The 23,673-nt window shown below is 42.0% G+C and overlaps 1 protein-coding gene across 2 annotated transcripts in view; it reads left to right on the plus strand.

The window, feature by feature from the left end:
* PBDC1 (polysaccharide biosynthesis domain containing 1) overlaps positions 1-23,673 on the plus strand; it is a 44,780-nt gene that overhangs the window by 10,323 nt on the left and 10,784 nt on the right. For both annotated transcript variants that reach the window (XM_085633837.1, XM_085633839.1), the window contains exons 3-5: positions 17,047-17,106; positions 17,645-17,785; positions 21,851-21,962. In XM_085633837.1, the coding sequence (XP_085489963.1) occupies positions 17,047-17,106; positions 17,645-17,785; positions 21,851-21,962 (313 nt within the window). The remainder of the gene's footprint in view (positions 1-17,046; positions 17,107-17,644; positions 17,786-21,850; positions 21,963-23,673) is intronic.

A 23,673-nucleotide genomic window follows, 5' to 3' on the forward strand; every position in this document is an offset into this window, starting at 1 on the left:
TACAATGAGAAGCCACCGTTTACCATGCACTGACGCAAGCCAATAGGAATCATGGGCGGGGCTTCAAGTCCCCTTCTAAAAGTGGATCGATCACAATAAGCCTCGCAGAGCGAGGATTGCATGTGCGCTCCAGCGCTAGGTCTACGAGACCTAAAAAACAGTAAGTGAAGACAGACTCATATACATTCAGTAGTGTCAAAAACATAAAAGTAGGTCCACGGGTGTTAAGCCACACCATAAACAAATCAGCGCCATTTTGGAAGGGCTGTTTAAATGCACAGCTAAAATGCAAATATCTTAATTTGCAGGTCTCACGGAGACATAAGACACAATACATGTGTGACAAAATTCAGCAGTAAATACAACCGAATAAGAAGAAATATACGGAACACATACAATTTATAATGATGTATTGTTGAGAATCAAATATGTAAAACCAAAGTTGGGGTGTTTGAGTCCCAAATAATATTAACCAATCATGCCCAGGTGGCCTAACGTTCACGTTGCGATATTGTGCATTAACAATATAGTGACTGACCAAAGCAGTCGCCTGTCTTTGAATGTGATTCAAATTGCACCGTAAAGCCGAAGGTCCGTTAGATTGCATTTAGAATAAAAATAAAGAGCGGCTCTACAAAAAAAAATTAGATATGTCATCCTGAAGTGAATGCACAGTATCCACTTCACATGTTTGGAACATAGTACACGAAATGGAAAATACATGAGTAGAGTGCACTATATTGCATCCTAACGTAAATACATCAAGTACAATTCACGTATTTGGAACATGATAGCCGAAATGGAAATTCATGTACAGAGTGCAGAATAACAAAAATGAAAATACATGAGGAAAGTACGTGATCGCGCTCGAGTAACGTCTTAGTAGCAAATGTGCAAGATCAAAAATGGTATACAACTACATCATGTATACCACATAATGGGTGTGTACAAAGTATTTCCCCAGTGGGCTTCTGCAAATCATTGCCACTTTAATCATTATTTGTATAAAGAAAACCATAATGTCCAGTAACTACACTGATAATTAATATCATGATGTCCTCATAAGGAGCATAGTATAAACATGCACATCAATGAAACAAGATAATGAAACAAAAGGAGTTGCAAACAAAAAGTAGGTGAACATAAATAGGCTTGTTCTTACTTAGCGTAATCAGACACCTATTTGACTCCCTGCCCCCCCCCCCCCCCCCCCCCCCCCAAATGCACTTGTCAACAAATATAACAAAAAATACGTGGTTAAAATCCTGTAAACAGAGGAATAAAAAGTGTAAAGTTTTCAGACAGAGGATATGTGAAATAATATATACAATATCAGCGTAATTATTCCAGCATTCAGAACAAGACTTTCACAGCAAACATCATCCCAGATGAACAGCTAACTATTCGTCCATATTGAGTCCCAGGGGGATACTATGTTTAAAACCCAATGATCTATCAGGACTCTAGCCTCCTCAGAGATAAAATCCTGTCACTCATAAACTCTTAGAAAACACTTACACTCACTGGATGATGTTCTCAGTGATGTCATTAGTGATGTCACTGACAGTGTCATGAGTGATGTAATATGCAAGGTCATAAGCAGTGCATTGCTGGGGTGCAAGCTATAGTTAGCTGAGATAACTATAACTGCTGAATTTCTCTGGTTTTGTACGATAATGTCCCTGTAACCTTTGTTTTTTTTTCATTTGGCTTGGTCTTTACATTTAGCCTGTTTGTAACCCTTTCAAGGTTTGAAAACTGGAGTTTTTGGAAGCAAAGACGACGTCTTATCCCCTGGTTATATGTTCACCTTCTATGCGCATTAGATCTGAAATGAAAATTCTCTCCCTGAAACCTCAGTGAGGCATGGATACTCCTTTAGTATGTTGCAGCTTTAGTTGGAAACAAAACGTACCGTAATTAATCCGTATCTCCAAACTTGCAGTTTTCACACACATGGTTACTGAAGCATATAAAATGAAGTAACTACCCAAGGGTACACAGTGTTTACGTTGGAAAGCCAGGATTACTTCACACGTGTGCTGGGTCTGCACTTGTTTTTATCCTATTATACAAATTATGCCCGAGTCTCTTCATTAAAGAAATTCCACCCAGACATATGCTACACTGCATCAGTCATTTCAAGTTCAAGTTCAAATAGCTTTATTCGATTTTAAAAACAAAAACCATAAAAGCACAATTTTAAAATATTTCAGAATAAATACATCACAGTTACAAGTGGTTAACCTTTAAATATCTGTTTAAAATTACATAACAGGATTAATTCATTGAGGACCTAAATCTAATAATGGTTTTAAGAAACATTGACACCGAGAACATAAGGAGATCATCATCTAGCATTTTCAGTCTTAACAGTGCCACTCTACATTGTCTCAGGCCACATTCTCTCAATACAGGTATTAATATTCGCTTCCTAGGGCCTGAATAAAATTTACAAAAGAAAAGACAATGGAGTGAGGATTGAACAGAGACCAGGTCACATGGGCAGGGAATTAGTTCTTTTGACCAACAATTCAACTCCGGGAAAGTAACTAATCGAAAAAAAATGTCCAATCTAAATCGAGTCAATAGCATACGGGAATAACAGGGAACTTGCAGCAAGTATGGCTGAATGCCTTGATTTTGTGTAAGTAAGCAGTTTGCCATAACAGAGCTCTTACATTTCTCTAATTGGGACCGTTTGTCATCCAAGTAATATAGGCATAGTTTCTTGAGCTTCCTCCTTGACATCCCTGCCATGCTATCTGGTACGTCAAAGAATTCCTGGTGACCCATAGCCGCCAAAAAATTCTTTATGTACTCAAACCAGGATATCTTTGAGGCCCCCTCAAGGCCTAAACAGTCCAGGATAATATCCCTATTCAGGCCTGTTTCATTTGAGCACCACACTTTGTGCCACAATAAAATCGGATCAACTTTGACAAGGTCCTCAATATATCGTAGGCCTAATTCTTGATGACAAACAAAGGTGGAGGTGGATCCTGGAACTGCCAGGAGATAGCGAAGAAAAGCATTCTCACAGAGCTGTAGACTGTGATTTTTCGCTATCTCCCAAATCCCTGCGCCATATAACGCCGTAGACACGCATTTAGATTTATAAATATCCAGTAGGGCAGATACTGGACGTCCTCCCACCTTATTGGCAAAATTTTAACTGCCCCAATTGCTCGTGTAAATGCCAATTTTCTTGATTCTCCTGCTACGGACCACGAACCGCTTTTTTCGAAATTGATACCTAGGTAAGATAAAATAATTACCGTGTCAATTTTCGAATGAAATAAAACGGTTTTACAGGTAGTATTCTTCTTTTTGGAGCAGCACATATTAAAGGTCCTACTTATGTTGATCTTTAGTCCCCTAATGCCCATATGGTCTGAAAATCTTTTTAGTGATCTCTGCAGTCCCACTTGAGTCCGAGCCATGATCACTGCATCGTCTGCATATAGAAGGATGGGGATAAAGGAGTTTCCTATTTTGGGATAATCTTGCTTGTCTTCCAAGAGGTGAGAGGCTACCGAATTAATATAGATTAAACAAGAATGGAGCTAGTATGCAGCCTTGTCTCACACCCTTCCCTATAGCAAATTTGGAAGTACATTCCCCCTTTTCCCCAAAACGAACCCGAGCACCTGCCCCTCGATACAGTTCCCGGATAAAGATTAAAAGATTTGGGTCTATCCCCATATCCTGCAGTATAGACCAAAGTTTGTTATGGTTGAGGCAATCAAAAGTCGAGCTTAGATCTACAAAAGTTAGAAATAAGCCTTCATTTTTAGCCTCAACATATTTGGCAACTAAAAGAGCTAAGTTCAAGCCTTGCTCTATTGTTCCCAGGCCTTCCCTAAAACCATATTGAAACTTTGAGAGAGTACCGTTATCTTCAGCCCATGCTTGTAATTTATTAAGTAAGACTCTCCCGGCGATCTTCATAAGTGAGTCCAGTAAAGAAATCGGTCTATAACACTTGGGCTCATTTCGGTCGCCTTTTTTAAAAATCGGAACCACAATTGCTTCCTGCCAAGTAAGCGGAAATCCTACTTTGGTAAAGCTATTTAGAACATTTGTTAAAAGGGGAGCCCACAAGGCAGTATTAGCCTTGAAGATATCAACAGGAATCCCATCGGGGCCCAGGGCCTTTCCTGCCGCGCTCTTATCAATGGCTGCCAGAATGTCTTTTAATAAGAATACTACGTTTATAGGGTATGGGACGATATCCTGGCCTGGTGGATGGAGCCCCTGCCCTGGATCTTCCGTGGTCTCTGCTAAATAAAGCTCCCCGAAGTAGGTCACCCATGCCTCTTCCGTAATTGCTGTCTCAATAGTGTCTGCAGAGTTATCTTTAAAAAAAGGGGCATTTACAGCTCTCCAAAAAGCAGTATTATCTTTTGACTGCGAGGCTTTTCGCAAAGTCTGCCATGCATCCTGTTTTATCCTATTTTTTAATGCACGTTGATATGCAGATCTGGCGGATATAACTTCAGCCAGATCCCTAGGGTCTCGTTTTAACTGTGTCATTAGGCAGGCATGGGTGTTGCTGCACTCCCTATTAAACCATCTCTTTATTCCATGCTCTCTTGATTTCTTAGGTTTTGAGAGCAGATTTCTTATTTCCTCCGAAATACTAGTAAAAGCGTCATGCACATTAATTGGATCATCGTGTTCGGAAAGACAAATATCAAAATCCCTCTCTTTAGTCTGAATTAATTTTTTTAGGAAAGTAGATGGTTCCACTTTATCCCATTTAAGAGCATAACCATTCTTCCTGGCAAGACCCAGCCTATAGTTATATAAATTTTGAACTACAGTATTAGCCTTTCCACTACCCCCAAAAGAGGAGATTGACATACTGATAGGCAGGTGGTCGCTCATGACTATCTCACATACTCCGAAAGAGCGGATATAACTAGAGTAGCTTTTAGATATTAACATAAAGTCAATGACTGATTTACAGCCCCTACCTATAAAGGTGGTGTTAAAGGGGACTGGGGGGGGAGCAGAGATCATTAACAAATCCCATATCCAGACAAAATGTTAAATTGTTTAAAAGATTACCCAAAGACGTATGAGAAAAATGTACTGTAGGAACATCTACATCCTCAGCCAGCCCGCAGATATTAAGTTTGCTGTGTGGGCATACAAAAGCGTTGAAATCACCCATCCAGATCACACAGGTATCAACAACTTGTTGTCCTTCAATGTTATTAAGCATCTTATGTAGTTCATTAAAGGTCGATGTCCGTTTTTCTTTTGGGATGTTATTATAAAAATTTATCACAATTCAATTTTGTTTTCCCCCGTACATAAATGTCAAAATCTGGTAAAAATCTGAGACTGGGGCAAAAATAATTTTTGCATCTTGCAAACAGTTAGATACATAAGTGCAAAGGCCACCTTTACTTCTCCCCCTGGACGTACTAATCGCCGGTGTATGGAAAGTACGATAACCATTCATATGGATAGGATCCACTGTCCAACATTCCTGTAGACCAATAATAGGAAATTGTTGTAGAAAGGGTATGCAATTTGCATCCCCTAGCCTAGCGGACAGCCCTGCCACATTCCAGGAAAGGAGTTCTAAATCAGAGGTTTTATCAAGATCTTTAGGTGGTCTTACATTTGACATTTGAGAGGGGTCCCTAATAGCCGAGGCTCCTCTAGAGCTTTCAATCAGTGATATATGGTTGTTTTGCTCCCCCACTCCACTGATAGAAAGGACATGTGTGGAATTGTCCTTTAGATTAGGTTGCAAGTCGATTGTCAAGCAGCCAGGAAAAACGTTATAATCACTAGGTTGCTTATTCCTATCATCCGTTGTCGACCCCCGTATAGATTCAGGATTTGGTTTTGGGCACAGTCAATCATCCAGATCGAGGCCGCTAAATCTGTTGTTTGTCGGAAAGGACTCTAGCCATCCACGATCCTCTGTGGCCAACCTACATCTCTGAGTGTCAGTAACTAGTTTGCCCCTCCCGACTTTTTACCAACTATTCTTATTTATTTGGTAAGGAGTAAAACCATAAAAGTACCCAAGGGGGAGTGGCCAAATCCTTGTGTGTGGCATAGATGGACGTTCCTGCAGAATATATTCTACGGTCTGGGTATCTTTAAAATTCACAACTATACAGTCCCCTGGGATGTCTTTGATGCCCCTACCCACCCAGCTAATTCTCCGAGCAAACAAAATTTTTCCATGTATATAGGGGGGGAGTGGATGATTAAAATTAAGCCAATGGATAATTTTATTCTTTAATTCATAAAATGTCTCAGTGGCAGTATTAGTCAAACAGGGGACCCCCGCTAATACAATAACATAGGGGGCGGATTCTGACAGCAAGTCTAAACTAGGTAGCAGAAAAACTCTCCCATTATTGTGCATGTGGTTATTTTCTATCTCATTAAAATTCTGAGTCTTATCACGTGTTACTTTATCATTAACAGCACTATATTTTAGAGATGAGTTATCTCTCAAAGGTGGATCTTTGGGGTCATTAGAATCTGAATTAATATTGGTACATAATGGATCCACACCTTTGTTCCTCAAAGGGCCCTTCGGGATTTCAATAATAGGAACCAAGGGTACAGGAGATCCACCCTTAGCCATAACAGGCTTATTGGGAGATGAGGACTGTACAGTAGGGGCCGTTGATAATCCTGATTTAAACATTTGGTTAAATTCCAAGTTCGACAGGGCCATTTGTTCAAGTTTTTTAAGACGTTCTTCAATGAGCTTCAGTCTGTCCAAAATAGGGCGAGTAGAAAGGGCAAGGAGTTCTTCAATTTTAGAGCAAAGTCCCTGGTCCAAATTAGTAGCTGTGTCTACAGCCACTAGGGACAGGGATTGGTCCGCAACACTGGATTGATTCTTGGATGTCGATTTTATATTTTTCACGTTTGTCGATCTCAGTTGACTGCCCTTTTTTCCTCGCTGGGGAATCTTCTGCTTAGGTTTAGCTCCTAGAGTTTTAACTAAGGAAGAGGTAGTGGCCTCGCTGGCAACATGTGACTGTGCCCGAGTAGATACGCCTTCCGATTGGCAGGTCGTATGATCTAATCTGGAGGTAGGATGCCTAACATTGTCTCTCCTATCTTTGCCGCTTTGAGTATCCGTAGTCATATCCGTCGAGACATCACTACTATCTTCATCAGGGGCAATAAGATCATGAAGGATAAGAGATTTGGTGTTTGCCCTGGGAGTGACAGATGATGCAATTTTTCCCAGGGAAGAGCGTTTGTGAGACACCGGGTCAAGGGAAAGGCGTCGTTCTGTAAGGTCAATTTCGCGTTCTAGTAAAGTGGCAGCTCTTATAATGAAATTGTCCAGTGAACCTGCCATAGAAACGCCTCCCCCGGTGCTTCTTCCCGTGGCCGTACCACCCACCATTGTCAAACGGGATACCTTAGACGACTTGCTGGTGTACTTTGCTTGTTGCAATAGGGGATGGCCCAGTCCAGTCTCTTTAGTCTCGAACGAGCTCAAACGGGTTAGCGTCGCAATATATAATGACGTTAGGGGTAGGACTCTGAATAGGCGGGGCGAGTGACCAGCTGTAGATGGTGTGGACTGCTGGTCCTCGCAGTCCCACACTTTGGGGGGGGAGGAGTCAGGAAGAGATCACCAGGTGGAAGTAATGGTGTTCGCGCTATGCGCCCTGGGCCTCGCAGTCCTGAATAATACAACCCCACAGTCCGTAGCACTCAGTAGTGTGATAATGATCCACCTACACCGCAGCCTCGCAACAGGAACGGCTCAACACCCACATCAAAGTCCAGAGCCTGCGAGCGGCAGAAGTCTCAATCCGGAGTAAGCAGTCCAAGCCTTCACTCCAGGCACCGAAAGCAGACCAATTGTAGGCAGAAGTGGACGACACTAAACGTTGCACAAATAAAAAACACGGCACTGCTATACCCCCCAGGAAGCAGAGATCACATCGCTGGGAGCTCCTCAGGGCAGGCCCAAAACAAGCAACAGTGCGGGGGTGCTGGACAGTAGGAAAAGCCGCAGAGCAAGCAGCAGAACGGGGACAGAGCCGGGCCCCCCGCAGCACAGCCAAAGTGCAGCTCACCTCACACAGGAGCCTCCATCGAGAGGCCGCCTCACAAGAGCGCGGCCCAGCCGAGGCCTCTACAGCAGCGGGAGCGCCGCAATCTCCGCAGCGAAACAACAAACCACCGAAGGGCAGGAGCAGTGGGTGCAGTTGGGACAGCCGCCGTCTTCAGCTTCACCCCTCCCGCACTTCACTTCACTCAGGAAACTCGACCGGCAATCCTCGTCCGGCGTCTCTCATCAGTCATTTAAAATAAAGCAGTTCAGCATCTAGCTCTGAATACCAAGAAAATTAGCGAGCTCCTATTAGGGTTAAATAACTATTTGCAAGTGTGAGCCCTTTTGCGATACCTTTACATAATCCCAAGCCCGTGTCCATACATCAGCAGCATTTTTTTTAAAAAAATTAAAATTTTTATATAGAATTATTTGTTCGGAGAAAAAAAATCTAGTTTCTAGGCACCACTAAATTCCAAACTAAACAGCTCTCACATACAATAAAATGGACAAAACTAATAAAAAACCTTGTGCAGTGATCTCTGCACTGAATAAATATTCTTGATTTAAGCAACACTTTTTCAGTTCCTCTCTAAAACTATTAAACTGTGAGATAGTACGAATTGAGACAGACAGCTGATTCCATAGCATAGCGCCTGATACAGAAATGTACTTCAGAATAAGCTAGGGATGGAGCCATCCAGAGACAATCAGTTTAGGGTCAACTGTTGAGCTTATGAATCTTTGGGGTCGAGCAAAATTAAATCATTTTCCAGATAACTGCAGGCCAACCTATGAAGGGCATTCTAGATAAGTGTGCTGTCCTCCTGAGTTGAGCTGGCATGCATGGCCATTCCAGGTTTTTTCTTAGGTTAGTAACATAATTGTGCTTGTGTACCTGAACGCAGTTGTTGCAGATCTGTTTTTGACGGCTTGAATCTTGGTCACAGTAGAATGTAGGGCAGTGGTTCCCAAACTTTTGACTCCTGAGGACCCCCATTGAGTCACCACTGGAAGCCAGGGACCCCCCCAAGCAATTTGTAGGATTTAAATTTCAAACATTAAAACAGTAATTCGAAAAAAATAAACAAACGTGATCACACAAAACAAATACTCAAATTACTAAGGATTTTAGGGGCATATTTACAAGTCCCTATCACCATGGGCACGTCACTTTTTGCATTGTTCCTGTGGCAATAGGGTCTTTGCCTTAGATTAAACAAGAATGGAGCTAGTATGCAGCCTTGTCTCACACCCTTCCCTATAGCAAATTTGGAAGTACATTCCCCCTTTTCCCCAAAACGAACCCGAGCACCTGCCCCTCGATACAGTTCCCGGATAAAGATTAAAAGATTTGGGTCTATCCCCATATCCTGCAGTATAGACCAAAGTTTGTTATGGTTGAGGCAATCAAAAGTCGAGCTTAGATCTACAAAAGTTAGAAATAAGCCTTCATTTTTAGCCTCAACATATTTGGCAACTAAAAGAGCTAAGTTCAAGCCTTGCTCTATTGTTCCCAGGCCTTCCCTAAAACCATATTGAAACTTTGAGAGAGTACCGTTATCTTCAGCCCATGCTTGTAATTTATTAAGTAAGACTCTCCCGGCGATCTTCATAAGTGAGTCCAGTAAAGAAATCGGTCTATAACACTTGGGCTCATTTCGGTCGCCTTTTTTAAAAATCGGAACCACAATTGCTTCCTGCCAAGTAAGCGGAAATCCTACTTTGGTAAAGCTATTTAGAACATTTGTTAAAAGGGGAGCCCACAAGGCAGTATTAGCCTTGAAGATATCAACAGGAATCCCATCGGGGCCCGGGGCCTTTCCTGCCGCGCTCTTATCAATGGCTGCCAGAATGTCTTTTAATAAGAATACTACGTTTATAGGGTATGGGACGATATCCTGGCCTGGTGGATGGAGCCCCTGCCCTGGATCTTCCGTGGTCTCTGCTAAATAAAGCTCCCCGAAGTAGGTCACCCATGCCTCTTCCGTAATTGCTGTCTCAATAGTGTCTGCAGAGTTATCTTTAAAAAAAGGGGCATTTACAGCTCTCCAAAAAGCAGTATTATCTTTTGACTGCGAGGCTTTTCGCAAAGTCTGCCATGCATCCTGTTTTATCTGTTTTTTCCTATTTTTTAATGCACGTTGATATGCAGATCTGGCGGATCTAACTTCAGCCAGATCCCTAGGGTCTCGTTTTAACTGTGTCATTAGGCAGGCATGGGTGTTGCTGCACTCCCTATTAAACCATCTCTTTATTCCATGCTCTCTTGATTTCTTAGGTTTTGAGAGCAGATTTCTTATTTCCTCCGAAATACTAGTAAAAGCGTCATGCACATTAATTGGATCATCGTGTTCGGAAAGACAAATATCAAAATCCCTCTCTTTAGTCTGAATTAATTTTTTTAGGAAAGTAGATGGTTCCACTTTATCCCATTTAAGAGCATAACCATTCTTCCTGGCAAGACCCAGCCTATAGTTATATAAATTTTGAACTACAGTATTAGCCTTTCCACTACCCCCAAAAGAGGAGATTGACATACTGATAGGCAGGTGGTCGCTCATGACTATCTCACATACTCCGAAAGAGCGGATATAACTAGAGTAGCTTTTAGATATTAACATAAAGTCAATGACTGATTTACAGCCCCTACCTATAAAGGTGGTGTTAAAGGGGACTGGGGGGGAGCAGAGATCATTAACAAATCCCATATCCAGACAAAATGTTAAATTGTTTAAAAGATTACCCAAAGACGTATGAGAAAAATGTACTGTAGGAACATCTACATCCTCAGCCAGCCCGCAGATATTAAGTTTGCTGTGTGGGCATACAAAAGCGTTGAAATCACCCATCCAGATCACACAGGTATCAACAACTTGTTGTCCTTCAATGTTATTAAGCATCTTATGTAGTTCATTAAAGGTCGATGTCCGTTTTTCTTTTGGGATGTTATTATAAAAATTTATCACAATTCAATTTTGTTTTCCCCCGTACATAAATGTCAAAATCTGGTAAAAATCCGAGACTGGGGCAAAAATAATTTTTGCATCTTGCAAACAGTTAGATACATAAGTGCAAAGGCCACCTTTACTTCTCCCCCTGGACGTACTAATCGCCGGTGTATGGAAAGTACGATAACCATTCATATGGATAGGATCCACTGTCCAACATTCCTGTAGACCAATAATAGGAAATTGTTGTAGAAAGGGTATGCAATTTGCATCCCCTAGCCTAGCGGACAGCCCTGACACATTCCAGGAAAGGAGTTCTAAATCAGAGGTTTTATCAAGATCTTTAGGTGGTCTTACATTTGACATTTGAGAGGGGTCCCTAATAGCCGAGGCTCCTCTAGAGCTTTCAATCAGTGATATATGGTTGTTTTGCTCCCCCACTCCACTGATAGAAAGGACATGTGTGGAATTGTCCTTTAGATTAGGTTGCAAGTCGATTGTCAAGCAGCCAGGAAAAACGTTATAATCACTAGGTTGCTTATTCCTATCATCCGTTGTCGACCCCCGTATAGATTCAGGATTTGGTTTTGGGCACAGTCAATCATCCAGATCGAGGCCGCTAAATCTGTTGTTTGTCGGAAAGGACTCTAGCCATCCACGATCCTCTGTGGCCAACCTACATCTCTGAGTGTCAGTAACTAGTTTGCCCCTCCCGACCTTTTACCAACTATTCTTATTTATTTGGTAAGGAGTAAAACCATAAAAGTACCCAAGGGGGAGTGGCCAAATCCTTGTGTGTGGCATAGATGGACGTTCCTGCAGAATATATTCTACGGTCTGGGTATCTTTAAAATTCACAACTATACAGTCCCCTGGGATGTCTTTGATGCCCCTACCCACCCAGCTAATTCTCCGAGCAAACAAAATTTTTCCATGTATATAGGGGGGGAGTGGATGATTAAAATTAAGCCAATGGATAATTTTATTCTTTAATTCATAAAATGTCTCAGTGGCAGTATTAGTCAAACAGGGGACCCCCGCTAATACAATAACATAGGGGGCGGATTCTGACAGCAAGTCTAAACTAGGTAGCAGAAAAACTCTCCCATTATTGTGCATGTGGTTATTTTCTATCTCATTAAAATTCTGAGTCTTATCACGTGTTACTTTATCATTAACAGCACTATATTTTAGAGATGAGTTATCTCTCAAAGGTGGATCTTTGGGGTCATTAGAATCTGAATTAATATTGGTACATAATGGATCCACACCTTTGTTCCTCAAAGGGCCCTTCGGGATTTCAATAATAGGAACCAAGGGTACAGGAGATCCACCCTTAGCCATAACAGGCTTATTGGGAGATGAGGACTGTACAGTAGGGGCCGTTGATAATCCTGATTTAAACATTTGGTTAAATTCCAAGTTCGACAGGGCCATTTGTTCAAGTTTTTTAAGACGTTCTTCAATGAGCTTCAGTCTGTCCAAAATAGGGCGAGTAGAAAGGGCAAGGAGTTCTTCAATTTTAGAGCAAAGTCCCTGGTCCAAATTAGTAGCTGTGTCTACAGCCACTAGGGACAGGGATTGGTCCGCAACACTGGATTGATTCTTGGATGTCGATTTTATATTTTTCACGTTTGTCGATCTCAGTTGACTGCCCTTTTTTCCTCGCTGGGGAATCTTCTGCTTAGGTTTAGCTCCTAGAGTTTTAACTAAGGAAGAGGTAGTGGCCTCGCTGGCAACATGTGACTGTGCCCGAGTAGATACGCCTTCCGATTGGCAGGTCGTATGATCTAATCTGGAGGTAGGATGCCTAACATTGTCTCTCCTATCTTTGCCGCTTTGAGTATCCGTAGTCATATCCGTCGAGACATCACTACTATCTTCATCAGGGGCAATAAGATCATGAAGGATAAGAGATTTGGTGTTTGCCCTGGGAGTGACAGATGATGCAATTTTTCCCAGGGAAGAGCGTTTGTGAGACACCGGGTCAAGGGAAAGGCGTCGTTCTGTAAGGTCAATTTCGCGTTCTAGTAAAGTGGCAGCTCTTATAATGAAATTGTCCAGTGAACCTGCCATAGAAACGCCTCCCCCGGTGCTTCTTCCCGTGGCCGTACCACCCACCATTGTCAAACGGGATACCTTAGACGACTTGCTGGTGTACTTTGCTTGTTGCAATAGGGGATGGCCCAGTCCAGTCTCTTTAGTCTCGAACGAGCTCAAACGGGTTAGCGTCGCAATATATAATGACGTTAGGGGTAGGACTCTGAATAGGCGGGGCGAGTGACCAGCTGTAGATGGTGTGGACTGCTGGTCCTCGCAGTCCCACACTTTGGGGGGGGAGGAGTCAGGAAGAGATCACCAGGTGGAAGTAATGGTGTTCGCGCTATGCGCCCTGGGCCTCGCCGTCCTGAATAATACAACCCCACAGTCCGTAGCACTCAGTAGTGTGATAATGATCCACCTACACCGCAGCCTCGCAACAGGAACGGAACAGGAACGGCTCAACACCCACATCAAAGTCCAGAGCCTGCGAGCGGCAGAAGTCTCAATCCGGAGTAAGCAGTCCAAGCCTTCACTCCAGGCACCGAAAGCAGACCAATTGTAGGCAGAAGTGGACGACACTAAACGTTGCACAAATAAAAAACACGGCACTGCTATACCCCCCAGGAAGCAGAGATCACATCGCTGGGAGCTCCTCAGGGCAGGCCCAAAACAAGCAACAGTGCGGGGGGGCTGGACAGTAGGAAAAGCCGCAGAGCAAGCAGCAGAACGGGGACAGAGCCGGGCCCCCCGCAGCACAGCCAAAGTGCAGCTCACCTCACACAGGAGCCTCCATCGAGAGGCCGCCTCACAAGAGCGCGGCCCAGCCGAGGCCTCTACAGCAGCGGGAGCGCCGCAATCTCCGCAGCGAAACAACAAACCACCGAAGGGCAGGAGCAGTGGGTGCAGTTGGGACAGCCGCCGTCTTCAGCTTCACCCCTCCCGCACTTCACTTCACTCAGGAAACTCGACCGGCAATCCTCGTCCGGCGTCTCTCATCAGTCATTTAAAATAAAGCAGTTCAGCATCTAGCTCTGAATACCAAGAAAATTAGCGAGCTCCTATTGGGGTTAAATAACTATTTGCAAGTGTGAGCCCTTTTGCGATACCTTTACATAATCCCAAGCCCGTGTCCATACATCAGCAGCATTTTTTTAAAAAAAATTAAAATTTTTATATAGAATTATTTGTTCGGAGAAAAAAAATCTAGTTTCTAGGCACCACTAAATTCCAAACTAAACAGCTCTCACATACAATAAAATGGACAAAACTAATAAAAAACCTTGTGCAGTGATCTCTGCACTGAATAAATATTCTTGATTTAAGCAACACTTTTTCAGTTCCTCTCTAAAACTATTAAACTGTGAGATAGTACGAATTGAGACAGACAGCTGATTCCATAGCATAGCGCCTGATACAGAAATGTACTTCAGAATAAGCTAGGGATGGAGCCATCCAGAGACAATCAGTTTAGGGTCAACTGTTGAGCTTATGAATCTTTGGGGTCGAGCAAAATTAAATCATTTTCCAGATAACTGCAGGCCAACCTATGAAGGGCATTCTAGATAAGTGTGCTGTCCTCCTGAGTTGAGCTGGCATGCATGGCCATTCCAGGTTTTTTCTTAGGTTAGTAACATAATTGTGCTTGTGTACCTGAACGCAGTTGTTGCAGATCTGTTTTTGACGGCTTGAATCTTGGTCACAGTAGAATGTAGGGCATCCAGATAAACAGCGGTGCAATAGTGTCTTGAGAATTTAGGGGCATATGTATCAAGCCCTTTTCCCGTTCGCAAACTGGCCAATTCTCAGAATCGGCCCGTTTGCGATCGGGAAAAGGCCTTTTGGTATGTATCATCCCAAAAGGGCTTCGCAAATTGGAGAATCGCAAAATTTTCAATTCTCTATTTTATGATTGCATTTAAGGAATCGCAAATTGCGATTCCTTAAATGCAATGTATGAAGAACAGAAAAAGTGTAGTTTGGCCATTAGGAATCGCAAATTAGTAGGTGGTAATTTGCGATTTCTTTGAAATATGCACTTTTTGGCATTTTTCAAAGTGCCATGTGATGCACAGACATGCCCTTAGGGCATACATGTGCGCCACATGTGCACACATACATATTTCAGGGGTGCAATAGGGTGTCCTTTTGACACCCTGGCACCCTTAAAATTGCATTCTCATTTTGCAATTCTCAAATTGCGAATCACAAATTGAGAATGTCTTCCCATTCATTTCTATGGGCCTCCTAGCTCATATGAATGAATGGGAAGGTAGGTATTCCTTAAGTGCGATTAGCAATTTGCTAATCGCAATTAAGGAATGCCAAGGAATCACAAAACATCTGCGAAATATTTGTTACATCCCGTTTGCGATTCTCAAATAGCGATTCCCTCAAAATCGCTATTTGAGAATCGCAAATACGGTATTTGATACATATGCCCCATAGTGGCTTGACCGAAAGTAATTTTCTGTTCAATTGCCGAACTTGATTAGATTGTAAGGATGGTAATTGAACAAATTAACAATAGATGGTTCTTGGGGTCTATAGAACAGTTATGTATTGAAAATCATCCCACGATTTCTGACTGGTGAGATCAGCTTGGGTGGGTATCCCAGGTGCATAGGCCACTCAATTGAATGTACTTGAGATGACAAGTTCTACTCGAGGATCTTTGGTTTTTCTAGCATGGAAACCGAGATAATTCCTGGCCATCCAGTTTTAACTGCTGTCCGGCAGGGTGATATTACTCCTACCAACACACCCACCACGTAAGTCCTGCAGAATTTGGTTTTCTTCAGCATTTACTTTACGCTGCTGGCCATAGCCCGCCAGAATTCTTTTCAAAGGAACCATATAGCTGTTACATAGCCATGAAGATTGGGGGAAACTCTGGGTACTTCACAATGCCTGGGATTTTGCTGTAATGTGAACTGGCTTAATGCACTTGTCATTGGGGTGGGGGGGCGGGTTTGGTATGAAATGGTCTTGTGCGCTCTAGGGCTCTTTCCCTCACGCTACACAATGTATTCCATGCAAGAAGGATGCTGTGGTCTATGGTTTCTAATGCCACCCAGAGATCTAGGAGAACAAAAGCAGATACTTGTCTGTTTTTTCCTTTTTAATTTCCAACTCCGTTCTCTACAGTATCTGAAACCTGACTAGTCGTCTGAGAACAGAATATTTCTTGCGAGATAATGCTGCAGTTGAGCAATAACAGCTGATCCTATTATTTCAGAAATTAATGGTAAAGTGTAGATTGTCCTATAATTGCTTGTTAGCTGAGGGTTTAGGTCTTTCTTTTTTAATAGATGAGGCACAATGGGTTGTTTCAGTTTATCCAGATAGAAATCTCTTTGCAAGCATGCATTTATGATGAGAATTCTTTTACTGGCCTGTCAAAAAATGGAAATTACTCTGTTTTGTCACATTTCAACGTGCGGTATGGGCAGAAAATCACTTGTCTTCACTGGTTGATTGATGTTTTTGCTTCTTATTAAATAATACATATGTAGTGTTTCACTTCCCTTGATGACCAGCTATTTAAAGCTATCATATTACCTTTCTTCTGTTAGCAGCCTGACTCCAATGACCATTGTCCCAAGCCTTATCGGCAAGGCAAAGGATGGGCATATTTCTCTGGCATGCCAAAATTTTGGTTAGGTTCATGTCTCCTGCCCCACAGTGTATTATTGGGGTGTATGTAGGCCTCTTGAGTTTCCCACTTTGAGCATTATAATCCTTGGTACTGTTATCAACTCGCACCCAGAAGCCTTATGCAATCACATGTTCATCTTATAGTTTTACACTCTGGTATAGAATACTCCTTTGGGTTTCACAGTTAATTGGTGGTGAAATGTTAGCTACTGTACAAGTGGTATGAACTCAGTAGTGAGGATTCCTAAACAGGAGGAAGCTGCTTGTAGTGGGAAGTTGTATTTCTTACAAAATATGCTACAGAATGTTGTTTTACTTTATTTTTCATTTCTTCAGCCCAATGTTGAGATGATGTGGGCCATGAAGGCCTACCAGCATGCAGAGGTCTACTTCAATGTAAGTAAAATAGAAAAAAACCTACATTTGTTTCTAACAGAGGAATGTGATGCTCTCTTTTTGGCTACACTCAGCAGTGCTTTTAGAATTCAAGAAGAAAAATGAGGATCCTAAATCCAGCCTAATCAGACTACTTATTTGCAATAAAAGCTAATCCATAGATCAGTTCAAAGATCACTACCTTCCCCGTCCAATATAAACCTACATTCCTTTTGTCCCTGTAAACAATCACTCATCGTTTCCAGGCATCACTTCATTGCTCTCCAGCAGTGTTTGCAAATACACCTCATACTGGTTATACAGTATTCCCATGAATTGAATGTGAATGTAGTTCTTCCCGAGGTTACCTGCTCAGTCAGCGCGATGGCAGGCCACGGACCTAGTAACACACAGGCTGCCAGTGCTTCAATTCCTAGCCCCACACTTATCAAAGCTCCAGGAATGCCCCTATGTTTAGTTTAGGGCCCTCAAATAATCACATGTTTACTCACCTTTCACATTTGTCATTGACATCACGTTTTCTTCTTTATTCTGTAAGCTGATTTCTTCTGTGGACCCCAAACATTTGAAGCTAACAAAACTTGATGACCGCATCTACAGTGATTTCCGGACAACTTTTAATGATCTGAAAATTGACGTTCTGGACCCTGAAGAGCTAAAATCGGAAACTGCCAAAGAGGTAGCATGATACCACATGAGTACTTGTGCTAAACGTAGGAGGGTGTAAGTGTGGAAAGGAAAGTGTTATGGGTGCTGCCTCCTTACAAGTATACAATGTTCATAAATGGGTGCATTATGTAAAGTAATGCTCTCTAGGAAGTCTGAACATGGCTCACTTGTGAGATTTCTGGTTGTCAATGAAGTACACTGTGTACTTAACAAAGTAATGTAAAGCAATGATCTCTAGTGTGCCACTATGTTGAAGCCATGATTGATCCCACCAGGTTCTCAGAAAATATTTAACTAGTCAACTATTGTTAGAAGCTAGCTCATGCTTTCAGATTTAAAAACAATTATTTTTATTTGTTTTAATTAGGGCTTACAGATGTGTACAATGAGGCCATTGAAATCAGTTACATATGTCAGTCAAAACAGTCTTTATTTCGAATATTTCATCTTAAAAGACATTTAAAATTCATCAAATACAATTAAAAAGTTAATGTATTATTTATAACAATTGAGACTAAAAGCTATTTAATAAATAACAGGTTAAGATCAATAAAAAAGTATTAAACATACATAGACTTTGACTTGAAATTCATTCTACAGTTGGGGGTAATGCTACGCTATAGTATGTATAACCAGTGGTAAAATTTCATCTTTTCCGTATAAGCCACGCCCAACTAATATATTTGGCTAGACCGATGACCACAAGAGAGGATGTATCAGTCTTTAGGATCCTTCTAGCGGCCTGGGCTGATCTGACACCTAGTTCACGACACACAGGTCGCAGCCAGACTCGCCTAGGTTGGTAATATGCCGGGCATACAAATAAAAAATGATCTTCTGTTTCGACCAAATTTTTACAGGATGGGCATTTATCAGTGCCGTTTAAGGACCAGCTAGAAGTAAAGGAACCTAAAGGAAGGGTACCAATTCTGAATTGGTGGTATAATTTCCGATCCAGCTTTTTGGTTATTACGTCCCAATATACTTCTAAAGATGATTGATCCTTAATAGACAAATAAATTGAGGCCAGGGAACCACCAGTAGAAGGAGTAAATCGTTTTTGTGAGGCCCAAAGCCAGTAGGCATCCCTATATATTTTTTTAGGGGGAAACACAGCAGACACAGGGTTGGACCACAAGTCACCCATGCCCATTTCTGTCAGAATAAGTTTAATTTCTGTAAGCCAATGAGGCCATTGAAATCAGTTACATATGTACTACAGATCATCTTGAACAGTATTTTGGTAAGGAGTAGATGGTTTGCCATATAATAGTAATAAAAGTAAACAAGCATTTGCAATGCAATAGGTCTCGCATTTATACGAGTTTGAGCTATTGGCATTGTAAATGACAGTGCCTTTTATTTATGTTTTAAAAAAAACAAACTTAAATAAAAAGCATTGTCACTTACAATGCCAATAGCTCAAACTCGTATAAATGCGAGACCTATTGCATTGCAAATGCTTGTTAAAATACATATTTGTGAACGGGTTTGTTGTTGCCAAAGATTCACAGGAAACACCGTGGAACATCGCAAAGAATGATTAATTTCTTTGTGTTGAAACAGATATTTTCAAATCCTTAGCTGTAAAAAACACTGTTGGAGACTGGAAGTAAAGCAGTAAATTAAGAGGTCAAATGTTTTAAATATGTTGAAGGAAATACAGACGGAACTGCTCGTTCCAGATGTCGGCTTTGGTTATTTGTTTAAGGCATGTGTAAGCCACTCACTACGAAAGAGCTGCATACCGGCACTTTTAATATTTTGTGAGGAGGTAAGTAGACCCCAGCATCGGCCACGAGTGCTGGTGGTGGTTCCCTTTCAGCTTTTTTTTTTTTTTAGCTCTGCTGCAGTATGCTCAAAATATGGAGGAAGGGCAGAGGGGAGATAAGAACCACAACCCGGCTTTTGGCAATGGAACGCAAAATTGTGGTTATGTTTCTGTGAGTAAAGTACTTGCAACTTTAGAAACAGAGGAAGGCTGCAGAGTCCCCCTAGCAGGATGACCATTCCCGGTCCACCGCCATGGTTTTAGTTTGAGACTGCCCTGTGTTAGGATGCTGGGACCGCAGCAAGGCTCCCCCGGGGGTGGCGGGGGCAGCAGCCCAGTTGGCGTAGAGGAAGATCGCACCATACTTGCTTCGTACGTGAATACCTGGACTGCGTCGAGTCGCTGCCTCTTGAGATTCAGCGCAGCGTCTCTCTGTTGCGGGAGATAGACACCGTTACCGAGAAGTTTTAAATGAAATTGACGAGGTCTATGAACAAACAGCATGTGAATAAAAGCAACCCTACTTGCTACAGCTCTGATCTGTTCTGTATGAGGTGCTTAAGCATTTCCGTTTTCCTCAGTGAGAAAAATGTGCATACTTAAACACGCACGGCAGGGTAAACGAGACTTGACAATGATGTAAAATGGGGAGGGGGCAGTAAAAATAGCTGCACAATTTGAAAACATATTACCAGTGAATAAAAAGTCTGAAAGTGGAAAATGTGCTACGGTGCAGAAGTGCAGACAATTCTACACCCAATCACACTGTAACTCTGCTGAAACGAAACACCAAAGATGCGACAACAGCAAACCCTCACAACATGTAATGGATGCTTCGTTTTGAAAGAGTTGATAAATCATCACAAACTCTAACAATATGGTGAGAAGGACATGGCGAGTGTTTGTTTTTAAGTCGGAAAGCAATCTGGGTTACATTGGAACAAGCGGCCGTGAAAGTGATTGCGATCAAACATCAAAGCGGCCGTGCGGCCACGAAAGTGAAAGCAAATGGTGTGCAGGCTGCCAAATGGTGCGCGCGCCCGGCGCACATGCACTGTATTTGGAGGCCTGAAAGCACTCGTTTGCACTTCCAGATCCCCCATTTACAAAAGCTCCCCCGAGAGCAGCGCTAAAGCGCTGGCTCAGGCGAGACCTAAAAACAAACTGCAGATCACACCAGTGTAAAATTTCTCCACATCATTTAATGTCGGGGATTGCACATTCGCTCTGGTACTTGTGCCTCCCTGATACTCCTATTTAGCTGGATCAAAAGGATTGTCACTGTTCAGTCCTCCTCTCCACCCACCCCCTCCAAAAATAACAAAACTTCATGCACTTGTCATCAACTGACGAGAGGACCAAAAATCTATAGCTCATGCTTTCATTTCTTCATAAAGTTTGTGACTTCCTCAAATAAGTTGCACATTTTTCTCACTGTTCAGAGAAAGCTGCAAGTTGTAGGGATAAATGCTTTGGAATAATTGAAAGTGTGTGGCAGCCTGTAGGATGGAGCTGGCCTATTGTGTGGAAACATTTGTATAGCACCTCGAAGGCCGCGCAAAGCTTCCAGGTGGGCCAATAATAGGCTTGCTCTGTTTGCGTGTGGAAGGACGTTTGTTTATAGAGTGCCCTACATGGTAATAATTTAGATGTTTGGAGCACCCCTAAAAACCACCTACAAGACGAGTCACCATAGTTTTGTTGCTGCACTTAAGCATGTAGTGATGCAGAAATATTTAAGCGCTGTAATTGTTTGAAATATTTTGTGTGAAACTGCAGGCATGATTTTGAGGCATGCATGTTGGCCCTAGATTGGTAATAGGCAAACGACGTGGAATAAATGTATCAAGTTGAAGATACTAGATTTGTAAGTGTCTTGAGAATGCTATTTGGAATAGTTGTCTAATGACCTGCACTAGTTTTGTAGTTGTTTCCCACAAATGTTTCGATGTTAATGACTAGAAGTGTTGCGTAAAAGTACTCCCTTGAAGGAGCTGGAGAGCTTATGCCCCCATAATGGAGGGGGACTTTGTATGGGCTAAGAAATAGCAAGTGCGTATTAAACGAAAGGATTTGACAAAGATTATAATTGTGTCCACTTGGCTGTGAAAAAGTGCTTAATGAGTTGCTTCTGCATGGATTTATAGCTGTCAGGTTTCCGTTTTTTCCCCTATTGATGGTGGTAGAGTTGGCAGAGGTCAGTAGCATAAAGATAACCCAGCAAAGCAGTTGCTAGAAAAGCATAAAAGACATATAGTACTGTTAAGATATTTTCTTACGGTATATATATTTTTTTTTTTGTAGGTCTGGCGGCCATTCTGTATGCAGTTTGATGGGATAGTGGAAGATTTTAACTATGGCACACTTTTGCGACTCGACTGCAAAAAGGATTACACGGAAGAGAACACTATATTCTGTAAGTCAACATCCACACTATTTCTGGGATCGATAAGGGGGTGGCACTTGGTGAAATACCGGGTTGGCTTCTTAAGAGGTTTACTTTACATAACCAGAAGGCGGGTACCCTGGGAAAACTTCTGAGAAAATGAAAGCTGGGCACATTGTATTTAACAAGCTCTGATATACACTGTTATGTTGCCCTTTCCCCAGTAAAGACGTTGTAATTGGTTTGAAGTCATTGAGGAACACATAAGAGATGGGAGGATTGCTTGAGATTTCACCCATTGGTAATTTCTCTGTGCTTCAATTTAGTCCATTTTGTTTGCCATCCATTTCATCCCAGGCAGGTACCAGCCATATGCAGATCAGCCTGGGCCCTCCTCCAATAAAAAAAAAGTCCAGCCTGCTTTTGTTTTGCTGACACTGTCAAGAAGGGTTACTCATTTGTTAAGCTAATTTTTTGCTCTTGCCAGAGAACTGGTTTTACATGCAACAGCATTTGCTGCACCCTTCTGGAAATGTCATTAAAATACACGAAAACACTGAATAGACTAGCAGGATCATGACTCAAAAACATTGGTTAAGCATTTTAAGAAATGAAAGCTGGAGGGATATAACAAGGTGGTAGTGATTGGCAGCATAGACCAATGAGAACATACCAGGAAATACGGGAACTGCTGTGGGATAAAACCATAAAGAGTCTTTGTCTTTTCTGTAACACATTAAAAAAGCAAGTTATTTTGAAGTTCATGAGACTGTATGGGTACTCTCTTTTGGGGTGTAGTATGAATGGTGTTGTATGAAAGTGATATGCATGGAGTAATTTTGGAGGTGTGTTAGGTGTGGGGATATCCTTTGAACTATTGTTGTGATCTGTTTTATAATAATCAAATCCTTTTTTGATTCTGTACTTCACGGAAAAAGACAGAACCATTTATGTATAGTTTGCACTTTCTTAAAAAAGATGAATTTTACTGTATGAGATAACAATGTACAGAAGAAACTAAATAAATAAATAATTGCAAAAATGTATAAAACATGAATAAAATAGATACAAAATTGTATACATAGTTGTGGTATTTATCTTTATGTGTACCAAATAAGTAGAATCATTTAGGTCTAGAGGGATACTGCTCAGTATAGTTGACTGTATGGGTACGACCACATCTGTACAGAAAGTGTAATTTTAATCTACACCCACTTGGGTACCTTGGTTCAAGTGGTGGGAAGAAATTAAGGAATCTTGCACCCTACTCACACTTACATTAAAGGAGATCATTGCTTGTGGGTTCTGTCTTTAGATCAAGACTTGGTATATAAATGTTGTTTTGTGAATTTTAGGACTTTACATTTAAAAAAAATAAAAATTAATCGACCTGTGAGGAGGATAGGTCTTGGCTGCTGACTAAGATGGCTGCCTGAGCGTGAAGGTTTACTCATGTAGTTGACAATTCTGCATAATCCTACCCATTGCTGCAGCCATTCGCATTGTTGGCAACCTGCAGAGTACCCATCTTCCTGCAGCCATAGCCCTGAGGCCTTCAAAATCTTCTGACCCTTGAGATTCAAGTTGGACATCCACTGGACTGTGAACAGTGGACATGGCGGTCTACTCACAGCGTGACCCGGTCACCAGGTTGCTGCTTGCCCACAGTGACCAGGGTGGCACTATCTGGGTCCTGCTGTGCAGAGGAGGATTGCAGATGCTGCACCACTAGCTGGCAGGT

This window comes from Triturus cristatus, chromosome 11 (assembly GCF_964204655.1).
Source record: "Triturus cristatus chromosome 11, aTriCri1.1, whole genome shotgun sequence".
NCBI lineage: Eukaryota > Metazoa > Chordata > Amphibia > Caudata > Salamandridae > Triturus > Triturus cristatus.